The 22,788-nt window shown below is 49.7% G+C and overlaps 1 protein-coding gene across 1 annotated transcript in view; it reads right to left on the minus strand.

Moving 5' to 3' along the window:
- LOC119441755 (xaa-Arg dipeptidase) overlaps positions 1-22,788 on the minus strand; it is a 41,795-nt gene that overhangs the window by 10,551 nt on the left and 8,456 nt on the right. The window contains exons 2-5 of the mRNA XM_037706364.2: positions 16,530-16,770; positions 9,187-9,350; positions 4,296-4,445; positions 2,261-2,393 (exon numbers count right to left, since the gene is read on the minus strand). Coding sequence (XP_037562292.1) covers positions 2,261-2,393; positions 4,296-4,445; positions 9,187-9,350; positions 16,530-16,758 — 676 coding nt within the window. The 5' untranslated portion in view covers positions 16,759-16,770. The remainder of the gene's footprint in view (positions 1-2,260; positions 2,394-4,295; positions 4,446-9,186; positions 9,351-16,529; positions 16,771-22,788) is intronic.

The following is a 22,788-nucleotide window of genomic DNA, read 5'->3' on the forward strand; positions in this document are numbered from 1 at the left end:
GCCATTCGTTTTCGTCGGTATAAGTCATTGTTCGAGACCACAACAGCAATGATGCTTGGTTGGTCCTAAACGACATGGCACAGCCCGCTACTGGGCAAAGGGCAAGAATCGGGTAGTGGCAGGGGCAAATGAAAAAGAAATGCGTTAGAGCAAGGACGTTATATCAACGGCTATTAGTATAACATAGATAAACTTGATGAACGAAGTGCGATATTCGGAATTTCAAGAGCGCGTATCCTGTGTCATTCTCCGGCTCTGCGTCTTACTTTTTCGCGCGCAGCGTGTTCCACATTGAAGCTCAAACCACCTCGCCCATCTCATCGTATGGCTTCTTTCTATGTTTTGATTGTCTTTCATGATGTCAAGGCTAACATCGAACAGAACAAGATTTACAGGCAGCTGCAGCGTAAGGCGTCATGTTACAAACGTCGTTACATTTGCGTCATAACGTCGTTACATATTTTATAACATGACATCTGACGACCATAAAATGCATTGCAATCCTTACTTTCACTGACATTATCTTCAGACCTGGCTAGGAATAACCAAGTACACTAAAACCTAAAGATATTCCAATCTATTTCCGTTCCGCTTCCTTAGTTAGCCTTCCGCGATTGGTCAAACATTTTGGGGGCCACGCCCACTTTGCCTGTCTGTCAGGAGGCGTCACGAAAACCGCGAAAACTTCCCATCTCAAGATGACGTGTACACGCTGATTATGCATGATTCGCCGAACAAAAGGAAATGTTTTCTTTGTCGCCATTAACCTTCCGCGACTGGTGAAAATGTTTTCGGGCCACGATTAGTTGACCTGTCTGTCGCACGACGTCACATAACCGCGGAAACTCATGACGTCAAAGCGACGTGTGCGCACTAAATCTGCATTAATATGCCTAACAAAACTGAATCTTTTCGCGGGATAGCCGGAGACTGGCACCGTTTTCAAAGGAATAGAAGATGGCTGTCCGCTGATCGCTCCGGCACTATGTACTTGAAGCTGCGGGCGGGAATTGATTTCTTTGCGTATAATACAAATTTTGCATGGCAGTATAACGTTACCGAGCCCTTTCTGCACGCATACGACATCTCTCTGCCAATATTCTTCGCTGAACATCCGCTCTGGTGGAATTTTTAAGGTCACGTGGCACGCCACTGCAGTCGTCAGCAAGCCACCTAAAGCTAAACAAGGGAAGCGGACCAGTCGGCGACGCCGGCGCCCCTCTCCTGATCCGCTTATCTACTTTCACTGCGCTATCTCGACCCCTCTGAAACACTCTCCTCTTCTGCACGCCCCTCTCCTCTCGTTAGCCAAAAAGATAAGGAAAGCCTGTCGCGGTAGGCAACGCCGTTCGCTTTGAATGCAAACAAAAGTCACCTCCTATAAATGAGGAGAGCGTTTCATTGGGCTGTTGAAACCACCTTGCGGGTCACCGCCCGTACTTGCGTCGATGGTTACGTAAATCTGACGTCAGGAGATTGGAATGCAGTCAGAATGGAATAACTTAGTTTACATTATAGGGCGCCCCAGAACACTAATACCAACGCCAGTGTTACTATTAGTCAGAAATGCGGCCTGATTGAAACTTTTAAAATATATATAGGTTATCGTGGATTGCAACGAGAGACTCAAGATTTCGCTGCAGGCATACTTGAAGTTTGCGAACGTAAGCTTCGCGTTGTCACTAGTTTTTCAAGTTGTCATAATTGGCGTAAAGGGCTGATTATTGCTTTACAGGTGCAGCCACAGCAATAATAAGCCCTTTACGCGGTAGTAGTGCGTGCAGGCGGTTGACGTTCGCTTAGCTGACGCCTTCGAGTTCCTTGCCCTTGATAGTTTGCTACAAATAGCTCACACATTGCACGTTAGACATTCGAGCTATTGCCAATTGCTCTGAACCAAGAATCAACTTGGCCAGTGGAGTCATGGAATGATGACACCACCCACTCGACCTCAAGATCAACGACCTCGAAAGTCCAAATAAATGTTTTCTCTGTCTCTCTGTCTCTCTCTCTCTCTGTCTCTCTCTCTCTCTCTCTCTCTCTCTCTCTCTCTGCGAAAGTATAGTAAACACTAGTAAAGGAAGACTTTGTGGTGGGGCGCCGTTTACCCGTCGATAAAAGTATGGGACGGAGGCTATTGGCGCCGACATCAAAGTCAGCACCATCGCGTCATTGTAACGTCGTGGTGTGAGCAAGGACTACGGATTCGGATGAATTCTGCCTAAATGTACTATTACTTCCGACCACTCGGTACCCTCACCGTGCATTCGACACTCTGGGTCCATACTGGCTCTCAGGAGGGACATATTGTGGTAAGCGAGCACAGAGGCGTCCATGGCGCTGGCCTGCCGTTCCCCGTCCGGAGCATCGATGGTGTCAAAGGTCACGCTGACCTGCGCGGGCAGAGACGGGCAAACAATGCATGGGCAGCGAATGCTTTATCTCATATCACGGATTATTTATCTGTACTTTCAGAGAACTTCATCTTACTTTGCGCCATCTCCAAGACCTTCAGACCGCTTGCCTGCAGAACGAAACCTCTTTCATTAAAACTTTGTTGTGCAGGTGGAAGGAACTTCAACGGCACGACGTCACGTGTGGTGTCAGAGATAGGAGTCACAAATGTAGAAAACTTGCTCGCTTGCAGCGGTAGTCTCGACAATGCCATGAAAACAACGTGGGCTTTTCCGGCTCTAAGTTCTTCCTCCTCTTAGCGCTGTGTTTCCATTAAAACAGCAGCGTGGCTAGTAATAATCAATTTTCTCTTTTTGCCTGCCACCTGCGTTGGCACAAGCTACTTTGTTTGTGTCCTTGAATTACGTGTGCCGAAATCGCTTATTCTTATTATGTATTACATGTGTCCTGCTTATCACTTGAGGCGTGCTTCTGAGTTCACTTGTAGATGGCAGTTGAAAACTAGAAGACTAAGCAGATGAATCAAATGAATAAGACTAGCACATAACGTGTTTATATGGTGCAGAAACCACTCAGCATGTCTTCATAGAATGCCACTGTATCCATTTGGCAATAAACTAGGCCTGTCAGAGGCCTTCTTATTTAAGGACGGCAGGGTAAAACGTAATTTAATCCACTGTGGGGATTAGTAAGGTACTGCTGAATGTTTGATGGCGCAAAGAAAGATACAATACGCAGGCAAGATAACATCATGCGTTTTAAAATTAAGCCTGATGCCACAAGAGAACTTAAAGTCAGCATATCATAAAGATTAGTGGCATGTACTACAACACCTAGCGAAAGAGGATACTCGCATTATTATGTCAGGCATACTTATTTGCCCTGGAGGGTGGGCCCCATGGCAATAATGAAATACCATGTACTTCCAGAATCAAAATATTATCGAAATAGCAGCATCGTTCGCACATTCGGCACTTTCTTCCGATCATGTGGCAGGCTGCCTGCTTGCCTGCGTAGGCACACTTGCCTGGTCGCAACGCTTTGACATGATATCAGATGCATAGTGGATTCCACAAAGCATCTTGCTGCTCACTTGACAAAGTAGATTATTCTTTAGATTATCCTACTATCCTACATCTCGTCCCATTTGTAAGCTAGTTATTCTGCCTTGTACTGTTGTGGTCACCGTCTAATATTCCTCCCATATCAACCATCACTTGAAGTTGTAGTCTGTGAAGAGGCTACCGAAACTTTTAGAGTGATAGCTCTACTACTGCAAATACCAACCCAGAAAACACCTGGTTCACCAAATCTGACCTTCAAGCTCAGCCAAGGTCAAACTGGAACTTAATTTATTAATAAGCCTGCCACTACCGGCGGCTACTGCGTCCGCAGCGTGGGCGCCCATATCTTGAAAGCGATCTGCAATGTGGACAAAGTGCGCCGAGTGCTGGTAGCTTCGTATGCGCTGTGCTTTCGAAGCTTAGTTCGCGTTGAAGCGAGATGCAGCATGAAGGTCAATTCGCTCGATGTGGCTGCCGCGCCGAGCAGCCTCTCTGTCCTTTCCTAAAGCAGGGAAAACCATAATATCGCTCGACAAACTTGGTTTAACCGCGTTCAACCGCGGCCAATTTTTACCTGAGAGTTCGTAAGTATGAACTGGTCCCCGCGCAATTAGGTCGCCCAGGCAACGAAGCCCACGCGTACAGGCTTTTAGCCAACAAGTTCAAGTAGAATTCCCTAAAAGTATTCGATATTCGATTCGATTCTCTTCCATCAATATTCAATTTGTATTCGATGCGGTCTCAAAATTTACTATTTGCACACCCCTAGCACAAACCTTATTGGTAAACAGTGCGGCGTAGCATCGCAGTACTCACTCCGCATCTTGCCGACAGGTGGAGTCGTAGGACTGCCCTGTTCTCAGGATGCGCCATGAGCGCGGCGTCGACATCGTCCAGTGCCCCGGCACGCAGCAGCAGCTCTTTACCCATGCCGCCTTCTTCGGCAGGCGTTCCAAGCACTACTATCTGCGAGAGGCACGAAGAAGAATTACATCACCTTAAGGAATAATTCTACTGCAGGAGGACATATTGCTGGGCGAGTTGGCACTTGCTAAGGTATCTAATGTAGTGCAACGACACAAACACAAAGAAAAATATAGACACGCGTCCCACAGGCGCAATAATGACATTTATTCGTAAGGCTAGCAATGTACATCAATATATAGTTTTTCAAATGCAATTACTCGACAGCCACAACGGACCGAATTCACGAGACGTTTATCGAAATGAAAAGCAGTAAAACGATCTGAAAGATGTAAGAAAGCTGTGCTCCACGTTTGCAAAAGAAGTTTGACCCACACGTGCATTTCTTTTTTTACAGCGCAGCTGTTAAAGGCTCAGTCTTCGATGGTCCCGTCCGTGTGTAGAAAAAAACCTCTTATTGGCCGTATGCTGTATGTGCGACTGAAAGCGCGCGAGGGGCGCGCGCTTTCACGGGGAGCGAACGCACGGCGGAGAGCAAACGCGACTTCTTCCGTCGCGTGAAAGGCCGTGTGGGGACGGAGGCAGGGAGGGGAGGCGGCGTTTAGCTGCGGCACCAAATGCGTATCTTGCGACCGGACGCAAGGGGAACTAGCGACTCAATAACCCACGCGAAAGGAGGAAAGCGGGAAGGCAGCGCGGGAGGGAGGGAGTGCGGCTTTTGCTCTGCGAGCACTTAACTGCGTTCTTGTACTTTACGCGGCGACGCGTGGTCGCGTGCACCGTATCTTGAAAGCGATCTGCAACACGGCTGCTACCTTTGTATGCGCTGTGCTTTCTCCCCTCAGTTTCCGTTGAAGCGATAGACCGCATGAAACTTCGCTCACTGCTGCTGGCGCACTTGCTCACGCCAGTGTTTTGATAGCGGTTGTGTGCGGTCATCGAGTGTGACCTATCATGTTTGCGTGTGCGCGCTGACACCATTCTTGTTAATTCAGTTAGTAAGCGAATGTGTCCAAGTTTATGCAGCCGATAAAACTATTATCCCTACTCCGCATAGCTATCTACTAATTTTCTATCACCATTGATGCTTCGCCTTTTTTTTCGCCATTACTCTAAACGTATTTTGCTTATTTCGACTGTTAATTCTTCCATCTGCTTTGAATCCCAGCGCTTCTGGAGGGTGGGCCTACCCTACGGATCTTTCTGTGATTATCTTGACATTGCATTACGACATGGTCAGTCGTTGCCGGACTTTTGCTGATCTCGTCGAAAACCTCCGAGCCGCCCCCAGAGGCCCTGGCAACAGTCACCAACGCCGTGCGCGTTCGGTGCGAACGCGGGCAAAACGGCGACGGCGTCGACAACAGTTCTGCGCGTTGCTGGTCTGCTGCATGTCCAAGTTTATACAGCTAATAAAACTACTATCCTTACTCCGTATAGCTCGCTACAATTTGCTATCGCAATTGATGCTTCGCAACGGGCAGAACTGTTGTCGACAGCGGCGGCGTCTTGCCCGCGTTCGCACCGAACGCGGGAGGCGTTGGTGACGTGTTTATGAAGAGCGTGCCAACCTTTGCCGTACACCCTATGGTGGTGTACCGTAGCGACCATAAGCTAGAACATGGTCCCTGTGGTCACTAAATAAATGAAAACCACCGGATCATATATGTTTATCATTCTTTAATAGTTGAAATTACCAATTACACCATCACATCTTAATAGTCATAATTATAAATGCATAATTCCCACCATATAGTACAGTTTCGCTGGTCTTCCATCTCCACCCAAGTGGAAGGGCTGACAGTTTTTTTTTTTTTGTATAGAACACTTCCAAATGTTCACGCGCCGAAATCTTCACATCCCGAAATCTCGGCTGACAAGTGCAAATGTAAAGTGTGGTGAAAGATGTGTCCTTCTTCAGGTTATTAGCATGCTCCCTCATTTGGTCATTAACACAGTGGCCAGTTTGCCCTACACAGGATTTTCAACGCGTCAGGGGAGATTTGATACACCACCCAAGTGGCGCACTGCCCGTAAGACTTGGCGTGCTTCCTGTGGCATCCTCTACCTTAGAGCTCCCCGTGATGCGGGGACCAATTTGGGGCAACCTGTTGGGAGTGGAAAACACGACGGCACTCCATACTAGTTCACCACTTTTCTTTCAAATTGTGGCTCATCTTGTACACTTAGGGCACAACTTCCGGCTTCTGACGACTCCGCTCACTGGCCCTAGTCTCATTCGCTGGTGTGCTGCTTTTAACTTCCTTTGCAGGAATTCAGCCACTGACATTAGCGTTGAACTATAGTAGCCTGCTTTAGAAAGTCCAGTTAACTGATTATTAAAACTTGCTTGCATCTTGCGAACCCACGATCGCTTGTGTGCTGATCCCAAACGCAGTGAAGCAATAGCTCTTTTCACAGGTCAGGGATTTTTTTACAGTCTTTAACGGTTACCATCAAGCATATCAGCGTAACGTTAACGCGTAAAATAAGCCGATCTTCACATCTTTCGGCAACCAACAGGGCAATGGGTCATCTTTACAGACACAAAAGTGGCCCTACAGATCATGTGTAATGGAAACAGGGCTCGTAATCAACATCCAGTGACCGGATACGTCACAAGGCCACTGTCGCTGACCACAATGTCATATACCAGTGGATTTCTGGACACTGCGGCATATGCAGAAATGAAAAAGTGGATCTAGCTGCCCGCAGAGGCCCATGATTAAGACATTTCCTGTGAATATATTTTACTAAATGCGATGCATCAGCAATGACAAAAGAAATATGTCCACACGGAAAGGAATCGCGTGTGCAGTCTATCGCTTCGACACCCCTTTCTCCACCCTGTAGACCCCGTACTAAAATCAAAGACTTCCACATCAGCTTCCCGTCACCATGAGACAATGTATCATTGACTTCGTCTGTACGGTGCATTCGCCAATAGCTAACTGTACGGTGCCTTGGACTGACCGCCAACCTGTTTTGTGATAACTGTGGTGCATTTGAAACTGTAAAACCCACTCTGTTGGAATGTCCCGGTTACAGAGACGAGAGAGCTTGTCATTGTGGTAAAATTATCTTTGCTTCACAAGAACCACTAGATTTAGGAAGAATACTAGGTCCTGTGCCTTGTCCTTCAAAGCAACGGGCAAGCTTTAAATTTTCTTTTAAATGCGAAGCATTTCTTGCCGGCGGCTCTGTCCGTCCCTCCCGCGTCCCACACCCCCACAGCGCATGCGCGTCCCCTCCCCCTCTCTCTCCTCTCCTACGGTCCCCCTTTCTCTCCTCTAGGAATCCTGTACGGAGCGGCGCCCGTGTGCTACACCTTCACAGCGCATGCGCGTCCCCTCCCTCTCTCTCTCCTCTCCTACGCTCCCCCCTTTCTCTCCTCTAGGAATCCTCTACGGAGCGGCGCCCGCGTGCCACACCTCCACAGCGCATGCGCGTCCCCCTCTCTCTCCTCTCATACGCTCCCCCTTTCTCTCCTCTAGGAATCCGGAGCGGCGCGCACGAGAGGTGGTGCGACAGCTGCATACTCCGCTGGCGGCGCCACGGTAGTTCCGCGGTATGAAAATGACGAGCGCGCGCGCCTCATTCTCTCTCCTGAGCAACGCCGCGTTGAGCGCTCGGGCCGCTGCCGCGAAACCATCTCCTGCTCAAGCTGCATACTCCGCTGGGGGCGCCACGTAGTTTCGCGATATGAAAATGACGGAGCGCGCGCACCTCATTCTCTCTCCTGTGCAGCGCCGGGAAGAGCGCTCGGGCCGCTGCCGCGAAACCATCTCCCGCTCAAGCTAACCATCTCCCCGCTGCTTCACATCCACACATGGTTCCCTTTAGCGGGAGATGGAGTAATTTTTTTACATTCCTTGAAGACACTGGCTTAATTGACAATCTCCTAATCTGTTTACATCGACACCATCACATCTGCCTCACCTGTACATACCATAATCATACATTTTCAGATGTCTTTCTTTCTCGCCCTCCTCCTCCTAAGACCTTTCTGCCCTTAATGCTTATGGAGAGTAGCATGTAGGCGCCTACATGTACGCTGACAGAATTCTCCGTATTTCAGTAAAGCTATTTCTCTCTCTCTATTTTCAGAAGTTGTGAAAAGTAATCTGAATTCAAACGATAACTGTTAGTAGCGCCTGTGACGTGTGTTTATTTCTTTCTTTGTAGTTGTATCGTTGTGCTACATTTCGTCCCTCAGGAAAAACTCACTTGATATCCCTATTTTTAGTCACTGTCACGGAACTCGCAGGCGATAAACGACCAGAAATTTGCTGTATACCAAAATGTGACCCCTTTACCATCCGCTTAATCAGCACGGTCGTCAGAGCCACGTTTATATAGCACCGTATTATCCCGAAACATGCGCATTGGAAATGAACCACCTAATTCAAGAAAATAATGACACCATAACAATATATAATGGTAATAAATCTTCAGCAACTACTTGCAGGCAACAGGTCGCTTACAATTATGCAGTGCGCTTACGAAATCACTTTTAACCTTCCTTAGAGACACCGGTCTCAGTGAGATACTTAAGTTTCGTGAGTGTTGGGGTGTGTTTTGTGATGCTGTGTATCTGTGACGTGCGCTCTGTAAATCGTTTCATTCTTCATTTTCATCATACCCCTCACAAGTAGCATGCCGCATGTTGTCAGCGAAACCTCTCCATAGTTCATTATGAGTCCCGTCTCTCTTTCTTTTCTTTCTTTCTTTCTTTTTTTTCTCTCTCTCTCCACCATAGCCAACAGGATGGAGTGGTGCTTACCTTTCCCTTTACCGGTGCCTCGCACAACTCACTCCGTCGGATGAGCTCCCTCGCTGCGACCGCAGCGCTGACTGCGCTCTCAGCGATCAGGTTGTGTCCGCAGGCGTGGCCAAGGCCGGGAAGGGCGTCGTACTCGCACAGTAGCGCCACCACAGGAGAACCGGCTGCACATGTTGGACACAGGATGCAATTTACCATAGCCTTACCACAAAAAAAGAAGAGGGAAGGAAAGGCAGAGACTTTGTCCAGATTACCACCGTACACGTGGGAAGCGGAAGGGGAAGTGAAAGAGAGATAGAAGACAGTGCGATAGCTGTGCGACTTGAAGAATGCTACTGCGACCCACAGTTGGGTTGCGTCACGTCGACATTGCTACACTGCAGTGTTGCACAACGTCGGGAGAGATTTGGTGGTAACTGCGATCGCAATGACGGATCGAGGCTGTATAAGCGACGGTTGGTGTTCTGCGGGGTATTCCATTGAGCCAACGTTGTATTACGCGGAAGATGGCGAACCTATCTCGCAGCATCGACGCAGTTTCGGCGCAGGCGCACAGTTTACCGGGGAGTGCGAGGGGGGTGAGCACACGTGCCTAGTGTGCTACTTCCTGGCTACGCCACTGATCGTGTCCTCTATAAGCAGCACAATGGCCACAGAGTTGACCATTATGCCATAGATTTTCCTACAATACTACACAGAGAGAAATATGTCGCAAACGTCTGCGGAATTTCTTAAAAGGCGCCGAGACACATCGGCAATGCTGTAGTACTGGGGATTCGGCTTGCCTTCAACGTCGAAGACATGGTGATGGCAGCGTAAATGGAGTTTTGAAAAAAAAAAGTACCTGAACATGTCTTCCAAGTTAGATGTGCAACAGCTGCGCAAGCCGGTTTGCATTATGACAGAACATAAAATGTTAGGGGCGGATAGTCCTCATGCTACAATTGAGCGAGAGGTATGGAAAAGCATACGTGGCGCCTATACCTGACTCGTTTTTTCATTGAAACCATATGTAAAAAAAAACAACGAAGACAAAGAAAGCATCGGTGAACTTGTTTGTCATGTTTAATTGAAGGGTAGAAATAGTGAGGAAATGGCAACGAAAGTGGACGAAAAGATAACTTGCCGCTGGTGGCAGCCGAACCCACATCTTCCGCATTACGAGCGCGGCGCTTTATACCAATTAAGCTACCGCGACGGCCATCCCTACGGACACTTTCTTGGGTAGTTTGCGCATATGCACACGATTAACCCTGGGAGTGTTAGCCAGTGCCACTCGCAGCCAATGCTGTGAATTTTAGCCGCAGGCATCACGTAGTTTCTAGCCTTAGGAGCAGGCAAGTGGCCAATAAACCCTCGTAAGCTACCTCAAGGCATCAAAGCTGTCAGAGTCTAGGCCGCCACTATGCAATAAGCGAGAAGAATAAAGCGTAGTAAAGTGCATTATAATCGCCGTGCTCTGTGGCATGCTGTCGGGCCTGCACGAGAAGTGCGCCGTCCAGCCACGGCAGTTGAATGTTGGACATTGCTAAGTAATGGTGCTACTGTCTCTGGCAACCCCAGCTGGTTGTATGGATCAGAATCCATTGCACTAAGGCCGCATTTTGGCGCCCAGCATGGCACCAGTTAGTCGTTCCGGGAGATAGACACCGTGACTTTTGTTTTGGGTTGTCGCCTTCTTTTTTCTTTTTCTTTCCTTTTCCTGCTTTGCGATGCGCTAGATTTTTCACGCCTACTAGTTTTTTTTTTTTTTTTTTTTTTCGGCAGTCGTCACCGCTTTGAAATTGCCGCGCGGTAGGTTGGCTTTGCTGTATCTTTCTGCGACACCTTCTTGCTACTCAACGCGAGAACGACCTCTGCCGGCTAGTGATCCCTCCCGTAGGCGACCCTAGTGTATCTCACGTAAGCAAGTAGTAAGTTCGACTCCAATGTCCTCACTGAGGACGACCTCTTACTCCGGTACATGAATCGAGCCGTTAATGGAAGGAAGGAAGGAAAGAGTGGAGAAGGAAAGGCAGGGAGGTTAACCAGTTCAGGACAACCGGTTTGCTACCCTACACATGGGAGCGGGGTGAGGGGGAATGAAAGATGGGGAGGAGAGAGAGAGCACATAACCTACACAGCACACACATCGTCAGTCACAGGCCGTTAATGATGCCGGTAACTCTTTTCTGGTGGTAATACCGCGGAGACTCAGCACCGAATTGCTCCAATAGTCTCATGACTTAACCGTGGCTGATCACCGCTCTGCCAGCAGAACTTATGAGAAGTTGTCTCAGACTGCCACCTGGCCTGGCATGAGGCATTATGTGCTCCGATGCACTAGAAGGCTGTCCTACGCGTCAATGGTAAAAACCTCGTGAGGGTCATCTACCTGGCCTCATGAGAGCAATCATTAGTTACAGCCCCTGGCTTGTGATAACACAGCAGCTTATCCGAACAGCTCTCGTGGTAACCGCACTACCAGTGGACTTCACTTCACGAAGAGAATCGAGTTGACCCCTTGCATACACTGACTTCGCAAAACATACGGAAATGCCTTCTGGAAGTATTTTCGCGATTAGTATTCTATGCACAGTTGATAACGGGAAATGCTACTTACATTACGAGCCGCACATTCGCGCAGTCGTGTTCGGCCCTATAGGTTTCAAACACAAGAGAAACGTCGACATAACTCCCGCGTATTGAGCGTGACAATCGCGATTTAAGGGTTATGTTTATTGCCCATACCGCTATCCACAAGGACTATAGGACACCAAACTTCCCGAGAACTCCGCTTTCTGAACTTTGGCAGAGAATTCCTCCATCATCACCTTTGCGGCGAAAGGATCGTAATTTTGCAGCCACTCTGCGCAAGCGACTTCATGCCGCTGTCACCTCTTGCTTGCGAACCTTTTGATCATTCTCAGTTGCCGCACCGCAACGTTCAGTACAGGTCTGTTAGCTTGGTATTATGGCGTACGCAGTCTTTCGGTAACTCTGGCAGGGGTTTTTCGGCGTCCCAAGCACCGCGTTGTGACAGCGTGCTTACCCTAGCTCAGTGACATCAAACTTTTTTATCGCATGGCACATGTCACAACGGGTGCTTCGAATGGGCATGTGCATGTCTCTGAGCTAAAAAGCTATTACGGTTCGCTTTAACGTGGTTGCGCTGTTTCTAACCTTTCAGCTAGCTTCTTCGTCACTGAAGTCAGAAGGCGTCAAGCTTTCCGCTTGAAGTTATTTTATACTTTCCTCTCCCATGCGATCCTCTCGTACTGCGACGCCAGACGGTTCACGCGGTCTTACGCGACACTGTCCAGAGGTACCAGTGTCGTTCCCAACCTTACCAACAGTGCTGCCCGTCCCTCACTGTGTTTGCGTGAATTGGCACCCGCGTCCCCGCTCCGCCCCTGGAACCCTTACTATTCTCCTTACCATCACCGGTCACCTTTGCGCTGAGGCTGGTCATCTCGCCTGCCACTATTGCCTCGACGCACGGTGGCAACATGTACCTTCCTGGACAGTGTGGCTCAGCCAGTTGGCTAGGCCTCTCGCGTACAATGGGAATTGCAGCCGCATTCGCCACGGGGTGACAAGCCTCACATATCCTCGGAGCCTTTCCGAGGCCTCCTGCTTGAAGAGCGTCACCCTCCAGAACCGGTTCCTGAGTATATTCAAGACGAGGCACGGTTCGATATGGCGTGCCCCAAATATTGTCGAATATCAACACTTAAATAAGATCACGCAAAAAGACGCATGCCCGCTACAACTCGTCGATGAAGGTCATACCGTTTGGCCTATGTAATGCTCCGGAGACTTTTGAAAGAATAAGAACTCACTACTCTGTGGCTACAAATGGTCCACTTGCCTTTGCTATCTCGGCGATGTGACCATTAAAGCATGAAATTCTTTTAGTTCCCGTTGTTGGCGACCTTCAAGTGACCTTGAGCCAAAAGCCAGAGCCGTTATCCAGCCACTCCAACGAGAACATCCGGGCAACCAGTCAAAAGTTAACAAAATACGGTCTCTGGCCCCCAACCCTTTGTACAGGACGGCATTACATACGCTAGTTATAATGCCTAAACAAGTTACAAAAAATATTGTTTTCAAGTCCTTCCCAATGTTTGTTCACATTATCACTGAAGCTGTACCCTGTAGTACGCTGAAGTTTTATTTGCGATTTCCAATAGCGGCGTTCAAAAGGCAGATACAGGGCCCCATGCACTTTATTGTGATATTCTGGCCCTGCGACAGGGTTGTCTGTGCTCTTTTCAACGCCAGTTGTCCGTAAGTTCCGCGGCGCGGGTTTTGCTGCGTCCGGCTGCGTCCGGCGCGCCGCGGATGGCTGTTTTGCCGAGACGAGACTTGCAATGAGGTTCTGTCTGTGACAGGAAACAACTGCGTCCATATGGACCAGTGCACAATATGGCGTGGTGCGGTGTGGTGCGGTATGGTGGGGTGGAGTGTGCGGTTGCGAACGTGCACTACACCCATTTTAAGATTGTGGCTAGTATCATGTCCAACCAATCTGCTTTGCCGGTAGCCATTTCATGCTTACATCTACTCTCGATTACGTGAGAGCCAGCATTTTTACAGCGAAGCTGTATACCTCTACCAACCAAGGAAATTTTCGTGTCGGCGTAAGTAAAAGACGCCAGGCTAAAGATTGAATACAAACAGCATATCTGCTTTGAAATCAGGCATATAGCATACAGGTCAGCACTCGTTTTCAAAATAAAAACCACAAAACAAGCATCAAAACCACACGATGGATGATAAGGCGCGTGTGAACAATGGGAACACCCTCCGACGCGTTCCGGTAAAGATTAGGTTTGCAGCTGCTTCGAAAGGGACGTCATTGAAAATCCTCGTGTGAAGTGCGAACCGTATAATGTATGATAATGACGTCTGCGAATAATGCGAAGCACGTTCCTTCTTCCGCGTGTGTTTCCCGGTAAAGATTACGGTAGCGTAAGCTGCTCCGAGTGGAAAAGTACCCAACATCATAGAAATAACGTAGTGACTACACCACGGTCTAGCAACTCATGCAATTCATTCCAGACTACCATGGGTAGGCCACGGAAAGTAAAGACGCCAGAAGAACAGCGTGAATATAATGTCGTTGTCAAGTAATAAACAGTGTGGTTAAGTACACTTCACTTGTCTCTGGTTTCACTCTTTGTAGAGCCACGTGTGTGAATTCAAGTGACGTCATAATGAGTAATCGTTGTGGGTGTCGTTTACAGCCTCGCTGTCCAACCACCTTCACAGCGTGGATTGGAAGCCACAGTTTTTTTTCTCCCACGTTCAACAGCAATCTCATCCGTCCCGTGACAATTCATGTAGCCTTCTAGAGAGGAGGCCTCTAACTCAACTCCACGAAAGGCCAATTTAGGCGCCATAAGATCACCGTAATGGGCCCCCTTGTTAGCGCGTCCGGTGTCCAATCAGATCACGACAAGGTTCACACCATTCACAGCTTTCCTGTGCCACGCTCAGTTGCTTACGTACGGTTCTTCGTTGGCGTATGTGCTTACTTTCACCCTTTCGTCAAAAACTTCGTTGACTTTGCTCGACCGCCTAATAGATCTGCTAAAAACACTCCATTCTCGAGGAGCCCAGAGCAGGCCCACGCATTTGCAGCTCTCGTCCGCTTCCTGACCCCATAAACGCCCACTTTGACCCATCTGCTGCGACCGAAGTCCGCACAGGCGGCAGCGGCCACGGCATTGGCGTCGTCCTCGCCCAATGGCAGCACGGCCGAGAGTGCGTGATCGCTTACGCCAGCCGCCTGCTCTCGCCTTTGGAAAGAAATTATTCTGCCACTGAACGAGAGTGCCTCGCTTTACTGTGGGTTGTCGCCAAGTTCCGCCCATAGTTATTTAGCCGCACGTTTTCGGTCGTTACAGACCACCAATGTCATCTGCTGGCTCTCTTCTCTCAAGAACTCGTCAGAACGGCTTGGGCACTGAGCTTTGCGGCTCCAAGAATATTTGTTTGTCACCCTATAGAATTCTGGTTGTTTGCACTGTCCTTCTCGCCGACCGATCTTTCAGATAACAATTCAGCGCTGGGGGAACAAGGACAGAGACGAGACGTAGACAGCACGATCAAACTTTGCTCCCCTGAAGAAATGTCATCGTAACATCGTCTAGTGTTGTGCGTGTAAGCGAATAGCCGGGCCTCTCGCCGCATACAGGGGCGCGAGAGCTTTGGAATGTCTGAAAATTTAGTCATACTGAAATGCTCAGATGCTGCGGTGGAGCGCTCGGGAAGGGCAGCCCTCCTCTTCTCCAGCTGCCCTCTCCCCCCCTTCGGCAATTGTGGCTGCAGGACAGGGCTCCGGCACCGTTACAGATCTACTGGTTAACGGCTCTGTTCTCTACGGAATTGCGCGATGAAACAACAAACCCTACTTAATTGTCCTCGCTTCAACAAATATACGCTTTCAAGAGCATCATTCCTTTAATAAAACGAATAGCTTGCTAGAAGCGTTTGGCCATTCGCTAGCATAGGCGATCCTCGTCGATGGTTTCTGCACATTTTAATGCGCATAGCATACTTAGACCCTTTCGGCCGCGTTCGTAGTCCGTACGTATGCCGATGGTCGGTGGATTGTCGCCTGACATGAGCGAGGGAAGGCGAGGAAACGCGCCGATGGAAAGGGCGCGTGCTCTCGGGTGCCAGAGGGAAGACGGGGAACTATCCATATATCTCACTTGCTCGTTCGTTCGGGCTATTCGCTTACATTGACAATCATTGTCAATGATTTCTGCCTAATTTTTTTCCTTCTGTCTCATTTTCACAATGAACCACAATGTTAAGCCCATACACTCTTGGTCCCATCGCCAAACTCACCGCATAGAATGTTATGCTGCACACGCACTAAGACGCAGGCCCCGATCTTCAGCCGTCTCGTCTTCTAGGCGCCGATGCTTCCCAATGCGTAGTTACAAATGCGCAGTTCTACAATAGGCTCGTGCCAAGTAATGCGGGCGTTCCTGTGCGCCTGGTTATTTCCACGGCCTCTCCTTCCGTCTACGTTGCCTAGAGAGACTTACTAATTAAACCGATGCGCACCTCCTCTCGCCATTCTTCCTCACTACTTCACCTCTCCGCCAATCTGGCGCACGCTACGCCTTTCTACTCTCCAGGGGGTGCGGGAGGAGCTTTCGGATACAGATATCGTTAAGGTGCGGCTCCCTTCCAATACAATGCTTTCGCATAGTGCCTCATTATTCGGTCCTAAATAACACCAATGCCACAAACACTGCCAAATGTGACTCAATGGTTGGCGGTTTCGACTTGTTTAACTTTATAGGGGCGGTATGCGGTCTGACTGCAAAAGTGTCGTACTTTACCCCCGTACTCCGCGCGGAAGGCCGTGCGCAGGACGTGGTGTCGCCGCACGTCGAAACCTTCGCTCTCGAGGAAGACGCAGAGCGTGTCGTGCGCCTTGTGCTCCTCGAAGCGCGTCTCCGGGTTCTCCCACAGGAAGCGACCCACGGCGTGCAAAGCCTCGGCTCGAGATGCGACCGCCTCGTCGACGACCGCGCGGACGTCGATCTGGCTCGTGGCAGAAGGGCTCATTGCCGATACCTCCTGCAAAAAGGAAACAAATAGGTCATGATGATTTTTTTTTTTTTACATTTCACGGAAGAATGCTGGGGCAGTAGCGTTTATGTTTTATTTGTTCGTGCCACGACACACGGTAGCCGCTACCACTCACCGTGCAGCGGACGACGCGCTAGCCACCGACAAAGACGACATAGTGACGCCGCTTCTTGCGACCCCGGGTCACGGGTAGCGTGGCCCGATTATGGCTTGTACCAGAGACGTTCAGAGTACGTGGGACCCTCGCGGATAAACTCTGATCTCCACACGCAGTGCAATCACTGCGGCCAGTCCTTGGCCATTCATCGTCCCAATATACAAGTTGTTTTATTGGAGGCCCACCTCCTTCGTTTCGCAGTAACTCTGCGAACATTGTGCAAAACTATGCGTCTGAATCAATGTGTCAGGCTACATGTCTGCTCGCCTAAGCTTCTCGATAGTCTGCGTCTTCAAACTCGGGCCTTTTTGTCTCTACACCATCCTCCCGATAGGCCGATGTATAGTCTGGCATATAGATTCAGGCGCATTGTTTTGCACCACGTACGCAAAGCTTAACGATCATTGTGCTTAGTCAAGAGTGTATTTTACTTTCAATTTAAATTTTATCTTCTAGTACAGCTACCAGAAAAAGGAAATGGCATACGGAACACGCGTTCTAATAAAAGCTCGTTCATGCTTGTCGTTATCAACTTTCATGTCACTTTATCACGTTTTTGTTCGCTCCCACACTAATTAACTAGGGCATCGTATCGTAGAGCAGTACATATAGCAGTCACCTAACGTCAATGCAAGCAATTCAACACTGAACAATTCGTTCAGCAACATTTTCTTCATGTGACACCAGCGCCAATCAGTTATTACGTGCAAATAATATTCTGAGTGTGTATCTAGTTAAATATAACCTTCAATTTTTTAGGGTAGACGTAAGCGATTGCGTTCCAGTGGTCATCATCCCAAAAAGGTATGTTGTTAATGCTATCAATACAATATGTGCATAGAGTGTTCATTTTACAGAACGCTCATATCCCACACCTCACGGCAAACAGTCAGTTCATTTTACAGCCTTATCATTCGGGAACACACTATTATTTTCCTTAAAACTGCAGGAAGATCAGAGATTTCAAACAGAACTACAATGTTTTTTATCTACACCAAGCTAATATTAACCTTCTATACGGATAATTTATATTCCTTTTATTGTGTGGTGCGCCTTCATTCGTCGCATCTTTATTTTGTTTCCTTGCCATCATGCTTGCGCCAATGCGCTAGAGCGCCGCTCCTAGGCGCCCGTTCCGGCGTTGAGCGTCGGCGTCCCTTGGTGTCATTCGGCGTGCCCGAATGAGCGAAAGAACGAAAGAACGAAAGAGCGAACGCGGAGCGCAATGGGGGATGAAAGACGGCGAGAGCGAAGAGAGCGCGAGCAGGAAAGCGGAAGAGGAGAGTATGGCGAAATGGTGAGGAGGAAAGCGGAGTGCCGGACGAGACGTGCTGCACGGCTGCGACCAGGCATGCGGCAAGCGCGTCCACCGATACCATATATGGCAGTAGCGCACCCAGGATCTCTGCCAGGGGGGAGTTGACAGTTTGCCAATACCATCTAAACAGCACTAAATTCAATGTCTTCACGGGAAATTGTCAAAAAATGCGCTTTTTGCGTACTCGCATACGATTACGCCTCTTACATCTTAGTTGCAGTACTCAAATACGCAAGGAAAGAAAAGGGGTTATACAAAAGGGTGGGTTAACTAGGCCTCAGGGGGGGGGGGGGGGGTTACAACCCCCGAACCCCCCCCCCCCGGTCGGTGCGGCACCGATATATGGAAACAAAGCACTGGCATGGGCTTTGGACCCACTGCGCATGTGCTACTTCATCGTAATATATCCGAGTTCAAGAAACCAAAACAACTGCGCTCAAAATTCGCATTAGGGAGTATCGTAATCATCGGTGAGTTTTTCTTCGAAGCTATTGAAATATTGTGCCTTTGAATTTGTTATATTGCTAACGATTTATTCACAGCCATATGTTGTATTTCGCGCGTTTGTATATTATAGTATTATTAGGATTTATTAACTGTTGCAAGTTTCAAGTGTGGTCATTGCTGTTTTATTTCAATAAACCGTGTTATCACGCACAGGAGGTACCACGTAAGCTTTTAACTACGGGGCCTCCTTCTTCGCATATATATTGTTATGGTGAGGAAAGAAGACAACGTCGACGTCGGAGAAGACGACGAAGTGGCAACAGCCTCTCCTGTTTATGTATTTTTTGTAAATACATCGTGTAAATAGTTTTATACCCGTGACACTTTGGTGGAGGTGCGGGGTACGTGTCTTCGCCACGAAGTACGGCAGCGGACGTCTTACCCAGCCTGGGAACATGCATCCAGCGGACGGCACCGCGTCTGCAGAGGCATCGCCGACTACGCATACCCAGTACGTTGCTCTACCTCAGCCGCAAGACCCAGGCAAGTTCACTGGCCTCAATGGTATTGACGTAGAACAATGGTTGAAGATGTATGAGCGGGTCAGCAAGGTCAGCAGGTGGGATCCGACCATAATGCTGGCCAATGTCGTGTTCTACCTCGACGGAACACCGCGAACGTGGTGTTACACACACGAGGAAAAACTCACCAGCGGAGAGTTGTTTAAAGAGAAGCTGTCCGACGTTTTCGGCAATCCGACCGGTCGACAGCTAGCCGCCAAGCAACAACTCGCCACGCGTGCCCAAACTGCTACCGAGTCGTATGTCTCCTACATTCAGGACGTCCTCGCCCTCTGTCATAAAATCGGCATGTCCATGCTAGAGGCGGACAAGGTTGGGCATATTATCAAAGGCATCGCGGACGACGCATTCAACCGTCTGGTCTTTAGAAACCTATCGACTGTCGACGCCATCATGAAGGAATGCCGCCGTTTCGAGCAGGCGAAGAGCCGACGCGTATACGCAATCAGTTTTTCACGGCTTCCAAATACTGCAGTGACCTCTTCTTGTACCGGCCCAACCGACCAAGCTGGCTTGCCACCACCAAGTGAAAACGTGACCCGCATTGTGCGCCGCGAACTCGAAGCAGCGTTTCCTGCCTCGCCTCAACAGACGTCTTGGAACAACACTGCTGAGACGATGCCACTGATCTAGTTCGTGGTTTGCCAAGAAATCATTAATATGGGTCTCCGCAGCGCCTGCGCCTTGAGTCGTCCTCACACCGGCCCTGCTCCTATGCCTCGGTCCTATGGCAGTCCACCCAACAGTGCCCGTTATCCCTACAGTGCCCGGAATCCATTGGACTGCCGTGCACCTGATGGCAGGCCGATCCCTTTCTGCTGCGGCCGAATCGGTCACGTTTCCCGTCACTGCCGTAGCCGTTGGCCATCCCCGCCTCGCAACACTTTCTGGAATTCAAGTTCGCCCCGCAGTTCTTCACCCCGTCGCTTCTACGACGCTTCCGACGCCGCTACCTCTACTCGCCACTCTGCTCGCTCGCCCTCGCCTCAACGTCGCCAGCCACGTGCGCTCCAGCTTCACCGCTCAATAGGGCTTGCAAACCCTTTCAACATCGGAAAAAGTCAGCAATGCTTCCTGCAGGGTACTTTCAGCCGATCGCCATTCCCACTGAGCCACTCTTCCGCGTGGGTTTGGATCTTCTTAGCCCCCCGAGTCCAGCTCCGGCAACAGGTGAATCGCTGTGGCTACTCATCACGCGACGTGCTACGCCATCACTCGGGCACTTCCCACGAGCTGCGCGACTGACGTCGCAGATTTTCTACTCCGGGATATCATTTTAGTCCATGGCGCCCCGCGATAGCTCCTTACCAACCGCGGCTGCGCTTTCCTCTCCTAAGTCATCGCCGATATCCTACGCTCATGTTCTACCAAGCACCAACTGGCTTCCTCATATCATCCCCAAGCCAACGGCCTTACTGAGCGACTTAATCAGACCATCACTGACATGCTATCGAAATACGTTTCACCTGACCACAAGGACTGGGATGTTGCGCTGCCCTATGTCACGTTCGCCTATAATTCGTCCCGCCACGATACTGCTGGGCATTGCCCCTTTTACTTGCTCTTCTGTCGTGACCCTGTATTACCATTGGACGCTTCACTCCCCTTGGTAGGGGATTCGGGGACCCAGTATGCCCGCGACGTCATTGCCCACGCTGGCCATGCCCACCAGCTTACCCGTACTCGTTGTTGGCATCGCAGGAAACTCAAAAGCACGCTAACAATTGCCGCCATCGTGAGTCATGCTTTTCACCAGGCTCTCTCGTACTACTTTGGTCTCCTTGCCGCCGAGTGGGGCTCTCCGAGACACTTCTTCCGTGCTACAATGGCCCTTACCGCGTTCTACGTCAAGTGACCAATGTCACCTATGAGATAATCCCAGTGACCTCCGTCATGCCACCCAGTTCCACATCACATGACGTCGTACACATATTTCGGCTTAAGCCTTGTTACGCCCTTCCCGATGGCCCCATCTGAAGCACCGGGACGGTGCTTTTTCCGCCGGGGTTTGTGTTGCGGTGAGGAAAGAAGACAATGTCGACGACGAAGACGACGACCAAGTGGCAACAGCCTGTCTGGATTCTCAGCTGCTGTTTATGTATCTCTTGTAAATACAACGTGTAAATAGTTTTAGTTATATATATATATATATATATATATATATATATATATATATATTGTAAAGGGGGTTTATTTGGGTCGTAGAGCGGCAGCGAGAAACGCAGCACCAGCAGGTAGGGCGTAGCCAGCGAGCGAACTGGGTACGAGCCACACGATGGCAACGGGGCTGTACAGCGTGCCGATCTTCTTCCTCACAATCACCCCCCAGTATGAAAGAGTAGCCATCCTGGCGACCTAGGGAGAGTGCAGTGGATCGTAGCACGGCTTGAGCCGGTCAATGTGTACAGTCTCTCGCCCGCGACGACGGAGATCGGAAGATGGCGACACGGGTTCAACCACGTAATTAACTGGTGATGTTTGCGCAACCACGCGGTAGAGCCCGTGGTACTTGGGAAGGAGCTTCGACGAAAGACCAGGAGCAGCAATAGGTGGGACCCAAAACCACACGAGGGAGTCGATGGCGAAAGGGTGAGGAGGTGGTTTGAGGTCATGACGCTGTTTTTGGCGACACTGTTGAGCAGACGTCAACGAACGGGCAAGTTGTTGGCATTTTTCGGCGTTCTGAGCGACCGTAGCAACGGGTGAGCAGTCGGCAGGGTCCGGCCGGTACGGGAGAACCGTATCCATGGTGCTGGAGGGCTGGCGGCCGTAAAGCAGAAAGAATGGTGAGAACCCGGTAGTGGCTTAGGAGGCAGCGTTATATGCGTATGTGACAAAGGGAAGTACAGCATCCCAGTTGGAATGGTCTGACGCCACATACATTGATAGCATGTCACCAAGAGTTCTGTTGAATCGTTCAGTTAAGCCATTCGTCTGTGGGTGATAAGCGGTAGTTGTGCGGTGAATAATTTGGCCTTCCGATAGGAGTGACTGCAGCACGTCCGAGAGGAATACGCGACCCCGATCGCTCAGCAGTTCACGAGGTGCGCCATGGCGGAGAACAAAGTTGTGTAGAATGAACGAGGCGACGTCTTTTGCTGATGCGGGAGGTAAGGCGGCGGTTTCAGCATATCGTGTCAAATGATCTACGGCGACGACAATCCATCGGTTGCCAGCGCCAGTAGATGGAAGAGGCCCGTATAAATCAATGCCGACACGGTCAAATGGGTGAGCTGGGCAGGGAAGTGGCTGGAGAGGTGCGGCGGAGAGGTGCGAGACACATTTGCGTCGCTGGCAGGCAATGCAGGAGCGTACGTATTTGCGGATGAAGGTGTACATGCCGCGCCAATAGTAGCGTAAGCGAAGCCGTGTGTAGGTCTTCGACACTCCGCCGTGACCACACTGGGGGTCGGAGTGAAAAGCGGAGCATAAATCGTTTCGTAGGTGGCGGGGCACGACTAAGAGCCATGTGCGGCCGTCATTGTGGTAGTTGCGGCGGTATA

This window comes from Dermacentor silvarum, chromosome 2 (assembly GCF_013339745.2).
Source record: "Dermacentor silvarum isolate Dsil-2018 chromosome 2, BIME_Dsil_1.4, whole genome shotgun sequence".
Lineage (NCBI taxonomy): Eukaryota > Metazoa > Arthropoda > Arachnida > Ixodida > Ixodidae > Dermacentor > Dermacentor silvarum.